Source organism: Cynoglossus semilaevis, chromosome 13 (genome assembly GCF_000523025.1).
Source record: "Cynoglossus semilaevis isolate Cse_v1.0 chromosome 13, Cse_v1.0, whole genome shotgun sequence".
In the NCBI taxonomy this organism is placed as follows: domain Eukaryota; kingdom Metazoa; phylum Chordata; class Actinopteri; order Pleuronectiformes; family Cynoglossidae; genus Cynoglossus; species Cynoglossus semilaevis.
The window spans coordinates 5,770,172-5,788,409 of NC_024319.1; the positions used below are offsets into that span (position 1 = coordinate 5,770,172).

The following is an 18,238-nucleotide window of genomic DNA, read 5'->3' on the forward strand; positions in this document are numbered from 1 at the left end:
AAACAACAGTTACGTGTGAAAGGTTATATTTGACAGCTTACACTGCCACGTACAGGTAAAGTGCGGTAAATGCAATCAATAGCATCTAATGTTTCTTTCCCATGTTCTGGGGAATTTAACCTTTTTTAAAAGAACCCGAAAATAGACTTCATCAGTTATTCTTAATAAAGTTTATGGACATTTTTACTTATACAAACATATTTTGTTTTGCAAATTAAAGGTAAAAAATTCTTAAAATTGAATTAGCTCAAATGACAATATAATTAGATGATGGCCACAAAGAGTGTGGCATTTTGTGCATTTAAGTGAAGGGAAGAAGTATATTTACAACTCATTACTCAGTTTATTTAAACTTAGGTATTTTTATACATTAATGTTGTTTGATCACCTACTTAGTGTTCCTCTAATCGCTTTGGATATAAGCGTCTGTTAAATGCATAAATGTAATTAAATCCAGGTCAACAGGTCACTGTTTCCTCTCCCCACGTATTAATTACAGCACCTAACTTTGTGAGTAAAATAACATTCCGTTAAAAAATGGATTTGGATAGTTATTTTCCTTCACATACATTTTAAAAACTGTAAAGCTTTTTGTTGTTTTTCCACGGGTTTTTTTTTCTTTCATTTTTTTCCCGACGATGACATGATCTAATCATCCTGTAGATGGCAGCAGTGGACCGTTGCTGGTGGTGGAGCAGCTTTTTGCCGTTTACAGGATTACAAAGAGTGGGACACGATTGTTCATAGTAAAACAACAATTTTATTACATTCCGATATAAAACGTGACTCGAATACTGTGCCTTACATCTTTAACATTCGCCCTCATACTTTATAAAAACGACTCAATTATTTACAATACATTTAAATTACAATAAATACATCATAAATACACGAAGAAAACACAATTCGAACAGCGTTACGGCAGTCTAACAAGGCTGGTTTGACTGTTTTGCACTTGAATTTAAATCAGCATCAGCTGGACTTTACCACAGTAGCATAGATCACGGCTTCCTCTCTTTCTGCTTCTTTTGGACTGAAAAGAAAAATAAATCAATATAAGACAAGTATTTGATACGAAGTGGTGGCATCTTTTCAGCTGTGATGTTGAAATCTTGTAAATAATGCAAGTATGATGTAATGATGTAAAAACCTCAAGGATTTCCTCTTTTCATAATAAAAACGACCAGTCCACTGAATTGTACCCACAGGGTACATTTTACCACATTAACTAGGACAATAAAAAAATTGATTTTTATTAGATATCTAGAAACAGGAATTTGGAAGTTTTGTCAAAACATAGCAGATGAGGACGTAAGCTAAATTGTTAAAAGTTAACTCTAAAAGGTGTGCACACGTTGGCACACAAGTGTTGCAAAAATAGGGTTTCCAGAATTTGTGGAAATATTTTAATAAATTGATCTCAAAATGACTTCCCCTTAGTGAAGGTCACATATGTGTTTCTTCTGTAGCTTTTAACATATGGGAAATAAATATTATTTTGAGGGATTTTAAGATTGAACACTCACCAATTGACAATAGATCAATAATAATACATGTTCATAGCTGTAGTTTCAAATATTAGGACAGTAAACTCACCAGGACGCCTTGTCATTATTTGTGTGATCAGGATTCCTGGGTTTGATGGTCACTGTTGTGTAGGTAACGTCATCTTCATCAGATAATACAGCCTGAAGGAAGAGCAGAGCCACGGCTTTATTCACTACTGTTTGTCATTTACTGACAAACGTCAATACGCGTGTCCTGTATTTACATCGTAGATTTGGACTGATTCCCGCTGTGAACGAAGAGCAGAGTGAGCAGAGGGAGACGGTGGACATGTCTCCATGGGGTTGGCGTAAACGTTGTCAAGCTGATCGTCTTCAAGGGAAGCCTGCAGGAGAAAGGAGCAGAGAAGATCATCAACTCCAGTTGTCTTTTTCACAGTTACATTTTAGTTTGTTACACATTTTTAGTTACATTTACAGTTTGAATGTCCCCTATATCACAGTTCTCTGCTCACTGATACCACTGATACGGTTCAGCTGCCTCATATTCTCAGAAGGTACTTACTTTTTTTTCTGCTTTTGCTTGACTTTTCTTCTTCCTAATAAGAAAAAAATGAAATTATTATAAATACTGTGAAAACATGTGCAGATTAACAGATATATTTAGGTTGGTTCTGCTTTTAGCCTTTGCTCATTCCAGTTATTTACTGTTAATGAGAAGTCAGAATGTAACAATGGGGAAACACAGGGTCAGCAGAATGTTGCACAGTGGAATCAGTTACAATACGGTACACAGAGTCACAGAGAGAGTTGTGAAAATTTAGAAGGAACAACTTGTGGTTGTGGTAAACAAGAAGTCACTCAGCGTCACTTACCAGATCAGCAGAAGTAAAGCCATCACAGCCACCGCAGCAGCCAGAGCTGCCAGTCCAATTATCATTGGTTGAAATTGACTGTCTGAGAAAATAAAACATATTAAAAAAACATTTGAAAAGTATTTTTGGCTTGGTTTCATTTAATCATAACACTCAAATCAGGCAAAAACATTAAAACACAAAATAGACTAATCACAAAACCTGACGACTTAAACAATAAAGTACTTAGAATATTTAAAGTTCTGACTTCTGACTTTGTGTGTAATTATATATTTTTTTTTCAGATTTGAATCATTACTTTTGCCTAGAATCACCTCTAAAATCAGAGTTAAAGACAGGTCCTTTATTATGGAAATAACTAAAGCAGAAAACACTAAGAAAGTAATCGACTGGAGTTTCTGATGGTGACGATGACGACGACTGCACAGATACTAAAGTCGAACAAACCATGGTGCTCCTTCTTTACGGTCACAAGCAGCAGCCCACTGGAGTTCCTCTCCCCCACACTGTTCCTGGCCTGGCAGACGTACACTCCTTTATCTGAAGCCTCCACCGAGTGAAGAGTCAGCACCTTCCCTGAGCCCACCCACAGCATGGAGCTGGAGCTGTTAGAGTCGCTCTGTCTGTACCAGGTGTAGCTGTCCGCCGCAGGGTTGGCGTCGCTGCTGCAGGTCATATTCACACTGCCGCCCTCAGCAGCTTCATGTGGATTCATTGAAACTAACATGGTTGTTGGTCCATCTGAAAACAAAGGTGTGTGTGTGTGTGCGTTAGTAAAAGACACAGGTGCAATAGTTGGCTGTGTGACAACATGGCAGGTTTGTATTTATAGATCAACTGTTGATGACCAGGCAGGTTTAGACAGATGTCCTCTAGCAGCAGGAGACAGAATATTCAGTTAGTCAGCAGGATGACACACGTTCAGCCGGAAGACTTTGGTGACTCTTCACGTTCCTCAAATGACCACAGACTGGGCCACTTTGTGGTGCGGTCTGGGCCGCGCGGCACCTACAGGCAGCTATTTGAATCGTCTGGTACTGTATATTAAATCATTGTTTCCCAAAGACTGGGTCGTGACCCTTGTGTCTGCTAAGCAGAAATTAATTTCTTGAGGCTTTTATTTTGACAGGGTCCTGTTTTCTTTGTAACAAAACTCTTATTTTGAAGTGTTTTCCAAAAATGTTTTCTTCTGGAAACATCAGTTTTCGGCGCCTTTTTCTGACTGGGTCAGCTACACCAGGAGTTCACGGTCATCGCAACAATTTATTGTGAATTAATTGTTCAGATATCACTCGGTCAACAATAAAATATCCTCATAAATGTTCAATAATGCTCATGTACACCTTTATTTTGTGATTTATGAATAATGTCACTTGACTTGGGTCAAGAAGATTTGTGAATGGCATTGTACTTACACTGGACATCGAGGTAAACCTCTGTGGAGTTCGTCACGTCCTCACCCATGATGTTGTTCCACGCTGTACAGTGGTACAGTCCAGTGTCATTGGGCCGGACGTCTGCGATGGTTACGTTCTGTCCAGACACGATCAACTGTCCGTCCTTGTACAAGTTGTATCCTTCAGGCGTCACAGCGGGGTTGGCTTCACTGCTGCAGGTGATCGTCACTGAACTCCCAGCGATCACTTTTTCTGGCATCAACAGTGTCACATTCTTTGGGGCATCTGACCTCGGAGACATACAGTAAATGTGATGCTCACACATACTGACAGGACATTCCGTTTTGACTGCCTTCTGAAGAAAAACCTTTCAAATTTTTTACGCAGTGTTCTTCTTTTTTATACGTATAAGTGAGTAGAGCTGCTAATAGCACAGTGATTTATAAATGATTTTAACCTAGCAAAGAGAAGCTTTAAAAAAACAAAAACAAATGGGGAGTAAAAGAAAATTAAAAGCTAAAGCTAAAATTTTCCAAACTAAAAATATTTTTAAGAAAAAGAAAATGAAGAAAGATATTGACGCTTCAAATTAGCAGCACTAACTAAGTAAGAAAAAAGATAAATAATAAAAAAAACGCTAAATGCTAGCATAGTCCAAAAATGGATGAAATAACTTACATTGAACATTCAGAGTAACAGAGGCCGATATGACTGACTCTTGTCCCCGGATGGCACAGTGGTATTTCCCAGCATCCTCTCTGCTGACCTGAAAGTCTGACTCCTGGACGCGTTGTCCATCCCTGAACCACACTGTGGATGGAGAGCCTCCACAACCTGACCTGCAGATCAGACGAACACTTTCTCCCTCTGACACGGTGCTCGGCACCAAGACAGCGGTTAGCTCTGGTTCAAGATGAAACGCAGATGTGAAATCATCACCACATTCCTCAGTAGAGAAAGTATCCATCAATAATTTAATTTAATTTAATTATCTTACCTCGCACAAATAAAAAAGCATAATCTTTACTCCTCCATCTGTTGAACGTCGTGACAAAACTGAAGTAGTAGCGTCCTTGATCAGCAGGTCGTACGTCGTTGATCCTGAGGTTACAAAGGCCATGGTAGTTCCCCACGTATCTAAAATGGTCCGGAGGTTCAGGTAGCTCTGACAGGGGAACACGCATCAGTTCCCCGTCCACCTGCAGGACCTTCGACCAGCTGACGGCATTGACCACATGACCATAAGGATAATCGTATTCACACTTCAGAACCAACGATGAGCCTATCAGTGCACACTGATTTCCCAGGGTCACACTCCAATCTCTACTCCAAACACCTTTTGGGGAAACAAACAGTTATTGGTTCATGTCTTATATCAAAGAAAGTTTACTGTAAATCTTTAATGCCTTACCTGGTGTGATCGCAAGGATTATGAGAATAAAAATGCCCATCGTTAAAATGAACCTGTCAAAAATGGATTAAAGAGGGAAGACACTGAGCAGCCTGTGAAGCATGTGACTCAATGATTGTGAAGTTTTGTTCAGTGAACAGCAGAAGTGGTTGAGTGACCCCTCCCTGCTTCCTGTGCTGAGGGGATCTAAGGGGAAGGGGAGTAAAAAAAGGGAAAGTCAGCAAAAAAAAGAGAAATTTTCATTTTAGCTCTGATTAATGGATTATAATATTGTATATTGTTGTATAATATGATACATTAACTACAACAATAAATGTCAGTAAGATTATTAATATTAATATTACTGTTTAGTATATACAAGGAAAAAAGTCTGTGGCAATGAAATGGATTTTTTTGTTTGTTTGTTTTTTGTTTTTTGTTTTGAGTTGATTATACACTGAGGAAACTCTCGGGTTTGGACAGAACAAACTTCCCAGAGGGCTGGGCACTGATGAAAGAGTGCTAAAACGTGACCACACTGTTACCACATCACTGTGTAACAAACTCGTCTGACTTGATGATGTAGAACCACTTTTTGTTGGCACACTTGTTTAATTGCATCTACCCAAAATATTACAATTGTAAAACATTGGTGTAATTCTCCTCTCTCTCACTAGGCAGTACTGAACAGATTCATTTGAAATATATGATTTTTATCAATAAGTATAAGTGACATTTACATTTATTCTGTAGTAGGGGGGAATGGCGTAACATTTGGACCATTATTTGTGCAAAATATTCCAAAACGCCAAGGACAGTAACTAAGTTATCATCAATGTGAATACATTCACTGTTTGCAGCAAAAGACAAAGAGAAAAGAAAGTTCTCTGCACATTGTTTGATGGAAACGTTTCATTTGAACACAAATGTTTATTAATGTTGGTTGTTTGTGATTCTTTATCAACATATTACAGGTTTTTATTACATACTCCACCATTACAACTGCAAACAAGAAGGTTCTCAGAGCTGATTCTTGAGCCCCCACTCCAACCCTGAACCCATCTGTAACGCTGACAGCGCAAACATAGAAACATACTGTATATATATTAATTATTGAAAGCAACTATTCTTAGATTTTTACATTCCCATTTTGTACTACTACAGAAACATTCATTATACCACCAATTATACCACCTATATATATATATATATATATATATAATGATTTAAATGATGGTCTCAATAATCTTTAGTGAATCTGGCCTAGGGAATTTGAATTAAAAACAAAACAAAACAACAACCTTAAGGTAAGGTGATATTATAAGAAAGCCAAATGAGTAAGTGTAAATTAGCAACCAGGGAAAATATTATTTCACAATGTTAGTGTCAAGTGTCAAGTTAAAAAGCGCATTTGCCATAAGTAAATGATGATGATACTGTTTTTTCATTTACTATATTTTGCTGCAATGAGATGCACAGGAGGTGATGTGTCTTCATGCAGCATGCGTGCAGCAGCAGGGGTGCAGAACCACAGGTTGGCTTTAAGGACAGAAGAACCTTGAAGAATCCCAGGACTACATGTGTGGTTCAGACCTGTGTGAGGCATCTTCTCAGTTTGTTTATTGTCTTTAGTCAGAGTGTGGCTCGTGGAACCACAGTGACACGAGCTGCTGTTTGATTCTGCTGAAGGAGAGAGTGAGACGTTTGTTTAGAGACGACACAGGCAAAAACAAAAAGGCACCACAAGAAAAAGTTCTGAGTTCTGTACCAGCTCCCCGTGTTCAGGTGCAGGGCTGCGGCAGTAGAGAGTAAACAGTTTTTGTGTGGTCCCTTGGCCTTTTCTCGCCATCTAGTGGCAGGTTTTGGATCTGCACCTGATCGGCGCTGAATGACATTTATCAGCAAACACAAACCATATGAGTGGACATAAGACATCTGAGTCACATTACTGCACGTACAGAGATATTATTTGGTGAGACAAAAGTGGAAAGGAAGATTTACTGGACTGTCACAAACACAGAAGGTGTGAGGAGAGGAGGAATGAAATGATCCAAAGAAAGAGTGATGACAGGAGACCATGACGGTGGGGCAGATAGGCCAGGAGGAGGTAAGAAATAAAGTAAAAACAGTGGTTCCCTGATGAAAAACTTAAAAAAAAAAAAAAGACAAATGAAAATGAGAGAAAAGATCGATGAAAGCCAGCATGGACGAACAGAGACAGAGACGGAGACAAGTGCTATAAAAGTCCTTCAGGTCTGAAACTGAGACTGAACTGAGAGACAAGTGTTTCAACTTAAAGTCAGTAGAAAAAAAAAGATGAATACGTTCATAGAACAAGCTAAAGTAGAAATAAAAAAGATGAATACGTTCATAGAACAAAGGTCAGTTTAGCCCACGTCACCAGGGCTTTCGTACTATATTGACGATAATATTATAAAATATATCTGTGTATTTTTCGACATTTTTAAATCACAAAATCATAGTTTTGTTACTAATTGACATGGTAACGTCTTATCTAGATTTGGAAAGGAGAAATAGCAGCTACCTGGACAGCCTGGAGTAGTGGACAGTGATGTAGTCCAGGCCAGGTTTAGGAGTTTTAAATTCTGGGATTGGTGGAGCGTCGTTCAGAGGAACAATAGACGGATGTGAGCTGTCACTCAAGTCCTCCGGCTCCTCCTGCAGGAACACAGATGTTAAAAAAATGGGAACAAATCTAATTATTTTCCTTTTTTTTTTTATGGGAACAAACCTAATTATTTTCTTATCTATTTTTTTTTGTAAATTAGAGCTTCTCCTTGTGACTTTCTCACCATAATGTCAGACATTTTAGCCGTTCTCCCAGGGAACGTCTGCTGCGTTGACTCATAGAACATGGTGTCGGCTGTGATTGACGGACGCTGGAGTCACAAACAAGTCAGGAGAAAAAAAAAACAAAACAGAAACATTTGAATTGGAAAAGTGAATCATTTCAAATCCTCACACAGTAAACACTGCACCTTGTTTGCTCCTTCTGTCGACTCCGTGTCTACTCTGTGCATGTTCTTACTGTGAAGACACATCAGAACGACAAGGACATAATTCTCACAAAACCTTTCAAAAAACAGTTGACATAAAATAGTATTTATACTAATAATATACACTATACTATATATATATAGACACATTTAGACATTATTTATAGTATATACAGTATAGAAAAGGATATAGTATATATGTATATATATAAACATATATATATATATAGTATATCCTATCCTATACTATATATACAGTACATATATAGATAGTCATATATATCTTTATATATATATAATGTAATCTATCCTATACTATATATACAGTACATATATAGATAGTCATATATATCTTTATATATATATAATGTAATCTATCCTATACTATATATACAGTACATATATAGTCATATATATCTTTATATATATATAATGTAATCTATCCTATACTATATATATATAGACACATTTAGACATTATTTATACTATATATAGTATAAATAATGTCTAAACATGTTGTGAACTTGTGATTAATTTACTGTCATGAAGTGTTCAGGAGTCAGCTGTACAGTAGAGTTTAACAGCATTTAGAGAAGAGACAGTGCAGCAGCGTTGTCACTTCCTGTCACCTTATCATGATGGCCACCGTCAGAGTGATGAGACCAGCAGATACCCCCACTGCTGACGCCAGGGCAATGGCCTTAAGGCGTCCTGCAGATGGACAGATAATAAAGGTCATCACAGGGATTTGAAGATGAAATGACAAGGGGCCTCATCTGGAGATGAGTTAAAACGAGAAGGAGAGCGAGTGAAAAAACAAACATTTAAATAGAAAGTGGAATAAAAATGAAAGAAAGTGAACGGTGGGTGAAGAGCCGTGCATCATCCTGCAGCTGTCTAGACGTCGCTCTTGGGTTTCCAGCTGCGATTTCCAAACCCAACTACACTTCTTCAGCTGTCTAGACTCAAATAGTTTTCCACAACACCTCATCGCCTCCTCCTCCTCCTCCTCCTCCTCTTCCTCCTCCTCTGCAGTCATAGTGAGAGGACTTAACATGACTCACCATGACTCATAGAAAAACAGCCAGGAATCATGGGACCATACACAATGAAGACCAGAGCTCGGACCTCATGCTGTGAAAGTGACAGGACCGGGAGGTTCTATCACTCACCACTTCACAGACACGCAGGGACCTTTCCAAACACCCATCACTGCCATATTCTCACATAAATACTCAAGCGCCTGTTTGACCACCCCGACCCCCCCCCCCCCCCCCCCACCCCCCCCCCCTACACACACGAAGACACACAGCAGAGACACGGTACAGTAGAAGCAGAGCAGCGATGTTTCAGTAAGTTTATCAGAGACACATCATTTCTTCCACTGCTTTACTGAAAACGACAGCCGGGCAAATCATGACTCACTGTAGAGAAGAGACAAAGAAAAAAACCACAGAGCGGCCGCAACAGTCTACGCATCAGCGTCAGCGAATGGTCATCAGCAGAGATAAACCGTGGCGTGATGAATGTGAATCAGAATCAACAAGGACTGATAAGTTGCACACCTGATCTTGAGGAAAGCGCCGGCGCCTTTATGTGGTTTTGCTGTTAGCAATCAAGTTGACAATGTAGTCTGGTGCGTGAAATCGGTTGAACCAAATATTTCCAGCTCATCTCGTTATTTTAGTGGTCGAATGAATCAGTCATGATTTAATTCAAGCACAGACAGACATTACACAGAGGCTGAGGAGCCGCGTGTGTCCCAGGAGCCACAGATTGCGACCCATGATATAAAGTATAAAGCAAATGAGGTCACTTCTCACTCAGTTGATGATATTAAAATTTTTCTTTTTTATAGTCTATATGTCACTGGAGTTAGATCTATTTCATTGGACTATGATGTCAGCTGTGGGAATGACAATCTAATTTAGAGGGGAAACAGATGACATAGTGGCACTGATGTAGAAAAGTCATTTTAACAAAAAAGAAATATATATATACTGTATATAAACGGTCTTATAAATGGGATTCACTTTTTTCTCTCCCACTGTAACTGTGAACTATAGATACAGTTTGTTTCAGTCCAGTTCACATCAGTCGATCGACGAAAATCTACTTTTCTCCAAACTCCACAATCGTGGGTCGCCACTGATAAATAAAGGCTTTTGTCACATTTATTGTAATAAATCACAAAAGACGTCTGTCAGGAAATATGGAAGATATAAAACATGGTCAAAGGAGACATGTACTACCTCTGACTCGCACAGTAAGAACCGGCGACCGGTGGGCACCGATCCTGTTCCTGGCCTCACAGTAATACTGGCCGCTCTCTCCAGGCCCCACCTCTGAGAAGGTGAAACTGGGACCAGACTTGCTGCCCCAGGCTGCATGACGGAGACACAACAACAACAACAACAACAACAACAAAAAGAAATCCCGTCAGTGCGACTGATGTAGACGACAGATGAACAGAAACCGCGGGTTTACGACCCGGATATAAATGGTCTGGTGACGTTAACAACTTTGAGTTGAATCACATTTTCGGGATGCTAACATTGTACAGAGCCCCCGTCCAGAGTGAGGCGGTGCCACGTGAAGTTGTCCACAGCTGGGTTAGCCTGACTGCTGCAGGTCAGAGTCAGAGGTCGGCCCGCGTCCACCACGCTGGAGGGACGGGCCAAGACCGAGGTGTTCTTAGGAGGGTCTGGAGGAGGACGGAAAAATAGCAGTAATAGTAATGTACTAATGAGTACTACTGACTGATACTCATTTGAATACACTTCATTATTACAGTACAGTTTCTTACATCTCAGGAACCTCGAGATTACGAGTATTCCGAGATATGAGCAAGACTTCGAGCAAATTTTTGCTTTGAGATACGAACACGCTAACAGACACCGACACTATGTGGCCGAGCATTCGGAGGAGCCCACACCACCTGGCTCGTTCACTCCACGTGTTCGCCATGATTCGAGATACGAGCTCGGGCCTGGAACGCATTATTCTCGTATCTGGAGGTTCCTCTGTATATGGATTAAGTACAACTACTACTTACACAGCACGGTGAGCGTTGCTATAGTCGAGCTCTGGTATCCTAGTGGGTTCGATGCCGTGCAGTAGTACTGACCAGCGTGGTGAGAACGCACTGATGTGAACGTCATGTTCTGCACCGTTCCTTTCGCCAAAACCTGCTCTCCTACGATTTGATACCAAGCAAACCTGCAGGAAAAATAATAAAAATCATTTGTCTTCATGAAAAAAAAAAATCATATGGTGATAGTTAGAGTATCTGATACAGTAGATACAGATTTATACAGTATGTGTGGATATTATGTTTACTTGTACCTGTTGGCAGGAGGGTTTGCGTGGCTGCTGCAGTTCAGGTTGACGTATGAACCTTCTCTGATGTCGCCTCGAGGACCGATGAGCACACGTGTGTTCTTTGGAGAGTCTGGTTATAGAAGCACACGTCATCTCTGTTCACACTCTGGGACTTTTCTTTATCAAATTAACCAGCAGTGAAAATGTAAAGACAACGTTTGGAGAAGGTTTCTGTTTCATTTTAGCAGGTGGAACTGGCATCGGTTTTTATAAAGTAATGGGAACTGATTCCTCACTTTTTGAACTGTGTGGAATTTGATATTTTCTGCAAACCACAGACAGGTGAGCTCACATCTCCGTATCAGAATGCATTTGTGTGATATCTACAAACATGCATGTGGATGTGATTTTTTTTTTCCTCCACACAAACTTCTGGCCCTCTTCACTGACATGGAAATGGTCACATATGACACAAATCAAACCATATGTGAGAATGTTGGAGTTCAAGTCTGACAGAATTCACCACAGGACCATTTTATATGGTCTACGCAGAAAATAGCAAAAACGTTATATAGAGGTAAATTATTATATACTGAATAAAAACCTTCTGCTTTTACTTGATAAAAATATTGGAACGTTTTTTGGAAACATCTTGAGAAACACCCTGAAAATCTATACATTTTTGACCACAGCAGTTGCAAAAGTTTGCTGCAAAATCCTGGGTAAACTGATCAAACTAGAAAAACCTGAATTTAAATATCATTATATATTAAAATATCATAATATATATCATAATTTATCATAATATTAGTGACAGATAAAGCATATTTTATGATATATTGATATTTTATATTATTTTGTAAATAAAAGAAGATATTTGGTGAGAGAATGTCTTACATGTGACATCGAGGAACAGTGGTTTGGAGCGATCTGTTCCCAGGGAATTCCGTGCCACACAGAAGTATTCTCCTCTGTCTATGTATCGGAGGTGAGACAGGAGGAGCTGAGGCCTGAAACTGTCTGGAATGCTGCCACTTTCCATGTCTACAAACAAGGAAAGACAAGAAAAAACACCCAAACACCTGCACACCATCACTGACAAACAAATCATGCAAATGCTGTAAATAAAAAATTTAAATGTAGATTCTCTGCTTGAATTGTAATTCAAACAAAAAAGGAGGAAATATAAACTGGAAATATATTTTTTACAGACAGTACTGTCTTGTACCTTTATATCAATATATGTATATATTTTTTTTACAGACAGTACCGTCTTGTACCTTTAAACCAAGCAAAACTCTCTGCAGGTGGCGCTGCGTCACTGCTGCAGGTCAGAGTGACAGAGCCTCCTTCAGTCACTTCTCCTCCAGGAAAAACTGATATGGAGGTGGAATGAGGAGCGTCTGCAGTGAGAGGAGAGAAGAAGGAAGTTTGGAGTCTTTGCCGTGAGAAGCTGAAGGAAACAGGAAGCAGAACATTTGACCGAAGCCACTCACGGCCCAGAGTCAGGGTGAGGGAGGGCGACTGTACATTCTGAGGAGGGATCGGTCGACAGGTGTACGCTCCGGACTGTTGCTGGTCGAAGCGAGTGATGATCATCCACTTCTCAAAGGAGCCAAGGTTGAGTCCGTTCCTGTGGCACGTTGAAATGTCACATTTTATCATAGTGTGAAAAAAGAAGTCAAGAAATAGTGAGAAAGCCATAGTTAACCACCAGAGGGAGACTTCACTGGTTGTAAGAAAAAATAACATTAACTAAAATTCTATTAGAGTCTACTAACATACTGACGTCTCTTCTTTCTTCCTCTCATCTTCTACCATTTCCCTCTCCTTTCCCCTCCTCTTCATCTCTCCCCTTTGTTTCCTTTCTAAAGTCGTCTCCTCTCATCTGCTCTCCTACTCCCTCTTTTGTCACTTCCTGTTGTGTCTCTTCTTCTCTTCCTCTTCTCTCCTCTATTGCCCTCCTTCATCACCTCTTTTCCTCTTCTCTTCTCGTCTTGTCTCCTCCTGTTTTGCCCTTTTCACAATTTTTTGTTTTGCTGCACTGACACACACACACACACACACTCACACACACACACACACCTGTAAAGGGCCAACGTCTTCCCTGCAGCTGCACATCCTCTGGCCTGGCAGCCGACAAACACCGTCTCTCCAAAGCCAAACATGTTGGACGGTCTGGCTGGATGCACCTGGACCTGCAGCTCTGAAACACACACACTCACACAGACGTGTGATAAAAACACACACACACGGGTCGGACTCATAATCCGGTCCAGTAAATCCACCTGTCACATCCAGTGTAACGGTGTCGGGGGAGGTCCATCGACCCAGTGGTTGGTCCGTCTCAAACCTGAAGTGGTACTGACCCGCGTCACTCAGCTTCACAGCCCTGATCTGGACTGAGCAGCTGGAGTAGCTGCCGCCGATGTAGCTGGAAATGAATTATCCAACTGATGCTGTCTCAAAGTTACCTTTAAAATGTATATATTTTTTTTTCTAAAAAAAACCCAACAGTTTCCTACCGTGTGCGGCCGCGGTAGGACAGACTGATCTGGTCTGTGTCAGTGTGGTGGGTGAACTCCCTACGACCCTCCGCAGACACACGGAACCCCCTGACCCGCCTCACGGTGTGGCCTAAAAAGAGAACCAACCAGAGGTAAACGGCAGAATCTGTTGATTTAGTTCTGTGATACATGTTTGAACATTGTTTCATAGGTGAATAATGTGTTGCTCCCTGCAGGGGTCACTAGAGAGGAGCATTCACACCCTTCATCTTCACGCCCTCGATCACCGCGGTACATCATTCACACGGGTGTCTTCTTTTTTCTTCTTCTTTATCCCTGTCCACTATTTGTCCAACATCCACTGTCTGTCCTCAACTCATGTCCAAACTTAAATCTCTCTGACTCTCCAACCTTAGTTTCTATCCATCCATCCATTTTCATTCGCTTATCTGTTACCAGGCCACAGGGGGCAGCAGTCTCCACGACCGCCCACCCAATCACACTCCACTGTACCAGCCCCTCCCAAACCTTCCTGCCGGTGGTGAGTCCACTAGAAGGCGCCAACCGCCCTAACTGGGATTTGATCTTGCCCAGGAGGTGAACCCTGGGGTTCCACACCAATGACAGAGACACTGCCTCTTCGCGACCCTCAGTCGACCTTAGCTGCTAGTTCTTTAAAATCCTACTTAAGCGTTTAAATGTGAGAAATAAACAATAGTTTGATGAGTGTTTCACACCTGAGGGATAATCCAGGCGGCAGGGCAGAGTGACACTGGTTCCTGCCCACACACAGATCTCCTTTCTAGGAAACAACACACTCCACCTACTTTGGATACCTGTAAAAACACACACACACCCAGGAGGAGAATTGAAACTTTGTTCATTTTCAGCACAAATACATACAGTTGGAGATCACAAAACACTGTCAGTGTTGCTTCTTACCTGTTTTTATTGTTTACAGATTAAATGTTAAATGATATATGAAAAAAATGTAAAATTCCCGATTGTCTTAAATCAGCTTAGAATCACATGAACACATCTGTTAACCTGAACCATCAGTGAATGGTCAATGTTCTGAAAATATCTTGATCTTGAAGGTCTGGAGAACATTAAAATGGTCTATAATATATATAAAAAATCCTTGTACATTACTCTATAGCAATGTTTCCCAAAGACTGGGTCGCGACCCTCAGATGGATCGCAGGAGTTTTTTTTTTCTTGAGTCGTCTCGCATCATGTTTCCCAGGAATTTACAAATAATGTCTATTGACTTGAATGTTTGTGACTTTTACATACAACAAGATGGTCTTTACCCTGTCACTGGTTTAATACTGGAGTTTAGTATTTGGAGAACATTAGCTGCTGTTTCTGAATTATTTTTAAATACGTAAGGCAATTAACAAGATTCTCTCCTCCTGGCTTCTGTCAATCAAGAGAACCCCAGGTTTGATGACACGCCTGCAGAAACTTCAGGAAACTGCTGGGACATCAACACTTCCACTGCATGGGTTCAAAACCTGTCACCTCACTTTCCAGCAGGCAGAATGTGGCTCCATGTGCATTAGTGGTGTCGCCCGCTGCTGCCAACAGCTTCTCTGCCTGACTACCTTGCACAAAAGGCAATCAATACTTATAAATAACTGGAGCATTAAGGCAAGGACACCTGGCTGCTCCGCCTGACTCTGCGTCCATCACAGAATGAATGCATGAATCAATCTGTAAAGTGCGTTCATGTTAAACTTGTCTTTTGTTATACAAAAATTACAATTATTGTCACAAACAACTAAGGATCAAGGCCAGCTCCCAGCTAACATTATAAAACTACAGAAGTTATACACCATCATAACCACCCCCCGAAAAACTCCACAATAAGATAGATAGAAGTTGAATATTTGTCCATACCTGGTAGAGCTGTAAAGATAATTCCCACAAGTAAAGCACCTGCCAACATCTCCGCTGACACAGTCTCTGGAGTCACGGCGGCAGATGGAAGACGCAGGGAGACACAGGGGTCAGTGACATCATCGACCTCCATCATAATCTACTGATGAATCATGAAGAAGAACTCACCTTGGAAAAAAAATGTCTTCATCTACCATGCCCTGTCCAACAGAGAGACTAGGGGGACATGTGGGACAGAGGATGATTTTGAAGTGACGAGAGTTTCATCGTGATCAGAACGGGAGGAGCGAGGGGAGCAGAGGAGCAACGAAAGAGCAAGAGGAGGAGGAGGAGGAGGAAAAAGAGCAAGAGGAGGAGGAAGAGGAAGAGGAGGAGGAGGAGGAAGTAAGGGAGCTGGTGTCTCATCCTCAGCTGGTTCTGTTTTCACTTCTCTGTCTGTGGATTAAAAATAAGACCACGTATCATGAGGTTGTCTGAGCCAAAGGTCAGAGAAAGGGAAAATGAACACATGAAGCCGAGGTTTGATTGGTTTGAACCCGATCACTAACATCTTTGAACACCTTCAGCATCACCGCGGCGAACACCAACTGTTTTATGTCACAGGTGTCGCGGGCTGACGCCAATTTTGCAGCGTTTTTCAAGGTTCTTTGAGGCGAGGTCAGATTTTCATCCCAAATCTAATAACATTCATGAACCAGAATGAACACGTTTGTGATTTCATACAGTAACTGGGTCCGTACCTCGTTGGCCCACGTATACATTATTGGCAGGACAAACAGTAACAATAAATGTTACAACAACATCAATATAATATTAATAGAGCAATACGTACACAGTACTAGTAGTATTTCCTATGCATAACCATATGTCACACTGAAGCTGCTTTACATACACATACACAGTCACTCTCTTCCTTCATCGCGAGGGCCAGTGAAGTGGCCGACATCGCGGTACTTCCTGCCAAAAAGTCCCAGAGCCTCGTACCTTCAAATCTAAAAAATCTAGTTAAATTGTATAAACTTATCTCTCAATCAAGATACGTCAATGATAAGGTCGTTAATTATGGCCGTGTATTAGGGTTAGAAAAGTACAGTGTGTTATTGCATTACAGTCGTGTCCAATGTTGTAATACAGATTTACATTATTGACCAAAATGTTGTTATGGTACGAAAAATGTTTTTTTCAATTACTGGCAAAGGATTTTTTTATTGCATTTGTGGTTTTTATTAGACTTGAAATCGGATTTTCTTTTTTTTTTCAGTACTGTTGGTCGAACCTGCTCGGCCCAACCTTCTCGTTTCTATCTGTAAGATGAACAAAAACACATGAATTCTCCACTTATCAAATTTACATCAAATTTCCGCCCGTAACTCACCTGATACATCAGTGGTTTGTAACGTAGCCCGAAAAGTATATTGTTAAAACAAGCTTAACAAAACATGAGTCCAGTGGGTGTCCAGCGGGGGGCGTCTGTAGAAGACAGGATATATTCTGCTAAATATAGCAAAGTATTTTTTTCCAATTTTTTTTTCTTTTTTGTGTGGTTTTAATCTTCCTATTCTTTCAGCCCAGGCTTTGTGAATAAATGTGAATGTAGCACTGATGCAGAGGCTCTAACTCAATATATTCTTTCTTCAAAACCTACGGGAACTTGGACTTTTAGGAGGACATTGCCGGCCCTGTCATCATTACATCATTTTTTTTTCCACACTAAAAAATTGTTTTCGATAAAGGATAATCAATGATCCGACGTAGAGTGTTGAAAATCAGTTGGTCGTCTCTCTGCTCCGACTTCGTCTCAGCACTGATGCAAACGAGCCCATCAGGAGTGACGGATGTTCTAAGTCAACCGTGTCTATCTGTTGAAAAGATGGAAATGCACAGTTCATTTTTCTAAACGACTTCAGGCCCGTTGGCTTGAATTCAAGTACATATGTCAGACGGACGGACCAGATGTCCCATCTTCCACCGCGCTAATTGAGAGTTGCTGGCACCGAATCCGACCCACAAGCAGACGTGGGGAGGTTCGAGACCTCTCAGTCAACTGCGTCCACTTAGCCTGATGAGTCCAAATGACTCTAACATTCCACGCTGCCACAATTTGGCCAATAGATGTCAGTTTAGCGTCACAGCTCGGCCAATTGGCTACTTACCCGAGCTCTGACCCGGGGATAATGATGATGTACAGTTTAACATTTCATTCAATCTCCAAGTGCAGTTTTACAGTAAGGTTTTCGAAGATGATATCTTGATCTACATCTGGAAATGAGCGCTGACGTTTTACTTAGTAGCCAAGTGATCAAAGATGTCAGAGGGATCAGAAC

General features: G+C 40.7%; 2 protein-coding genes across 4 annotated transcripts; both read right to left on the reverse strand.

Annotated features, from left to right (window-relative positions):
• Positions 1-737: 737 nt before the first annotated feature.
• Positions 738-5,334, reverse strand: LOC103388308 (B-cell receptor CD22-like). The gene is made up of 10 exons (XM_008323241.2): positions 5,189-5,334; positions 4,775-5,113; positions 4,456-4,680; positions 3,796-4,062; positions 2,828-3,121; positions 2,381-2,462; positions 2,071-2,104; positions 1,772-1,891; positions 1,597-1,688; positions 738-1,033 (listed from the first exon to the last, which is right to left on the reverse strand). The coding sequence occupies exons 1-10, from the start codon at positions 5,226-5,228 to the stop codon at positions 973-975; spliced, it is 1,554 nt and encodes a 517-aa protein (XP_008321463.1). The 5' UTR covers positions 5,229-5,334; the 3' UTR covers positions 738-972.
• Positions 5,335-5,920: 586 nt separating this feature from the next.
• LOC103388309 (B-cell receptor CD22) lies at positions 5,921-16,257 on the reverse strand. 3 transcript variants are annotated; one of them, XM_017037586.2, is made up of 19 exons: positions 16,083-16,256; positions 15,915-15,980; positions 14,750-14,848; positions 14,031-14,142; positions 13,794-13,939; positions 13,591-13,711; positions 13,002-13,138; positions 12,786-12,908; positions 12,403-12,549; positions 11,530-11,635; positions 11,240-11,403; positions 10,739-10,888; positions 10,437-10,568; positions 8,814-8,895; positions 8,167-8,215; positions 7,981-8,067; positions 7,713-7,846; positions 6,936-7,051; positions 5,922-6,850 (listed from the first exon to the last, which is right to left on the reverse strand). In XM_017037586.2, exons 1-18 carry the CDS (start codon positions 16,102-16,104, stop codon positions 6,949-6,951), a joined length of 1,980 nt encoding a protein of 659 aa, XP_016893075.1. In that variant the 5' UTR covers positions 16,105-16,256; the 3' UTR covers positions 5,922-6,850; positions 6,936-6,948. The 3 variants fall into 3 exon arrangements, with proteins under 3 accessions (XP_016893077.1, XP_016893075.1, XP_016893076.1); XM_017037587.2 differs by having other exon boundaries at positions 6,786-6,847; XM_017037588.2 differs by lacking the exon at positions 6,936-7,051 and having other exon boundaries at positions 5,921-6,850; positions 16,083-16,257.
• Positions 16,258-18,238: the final 1,981 nt, after the last annotated feature.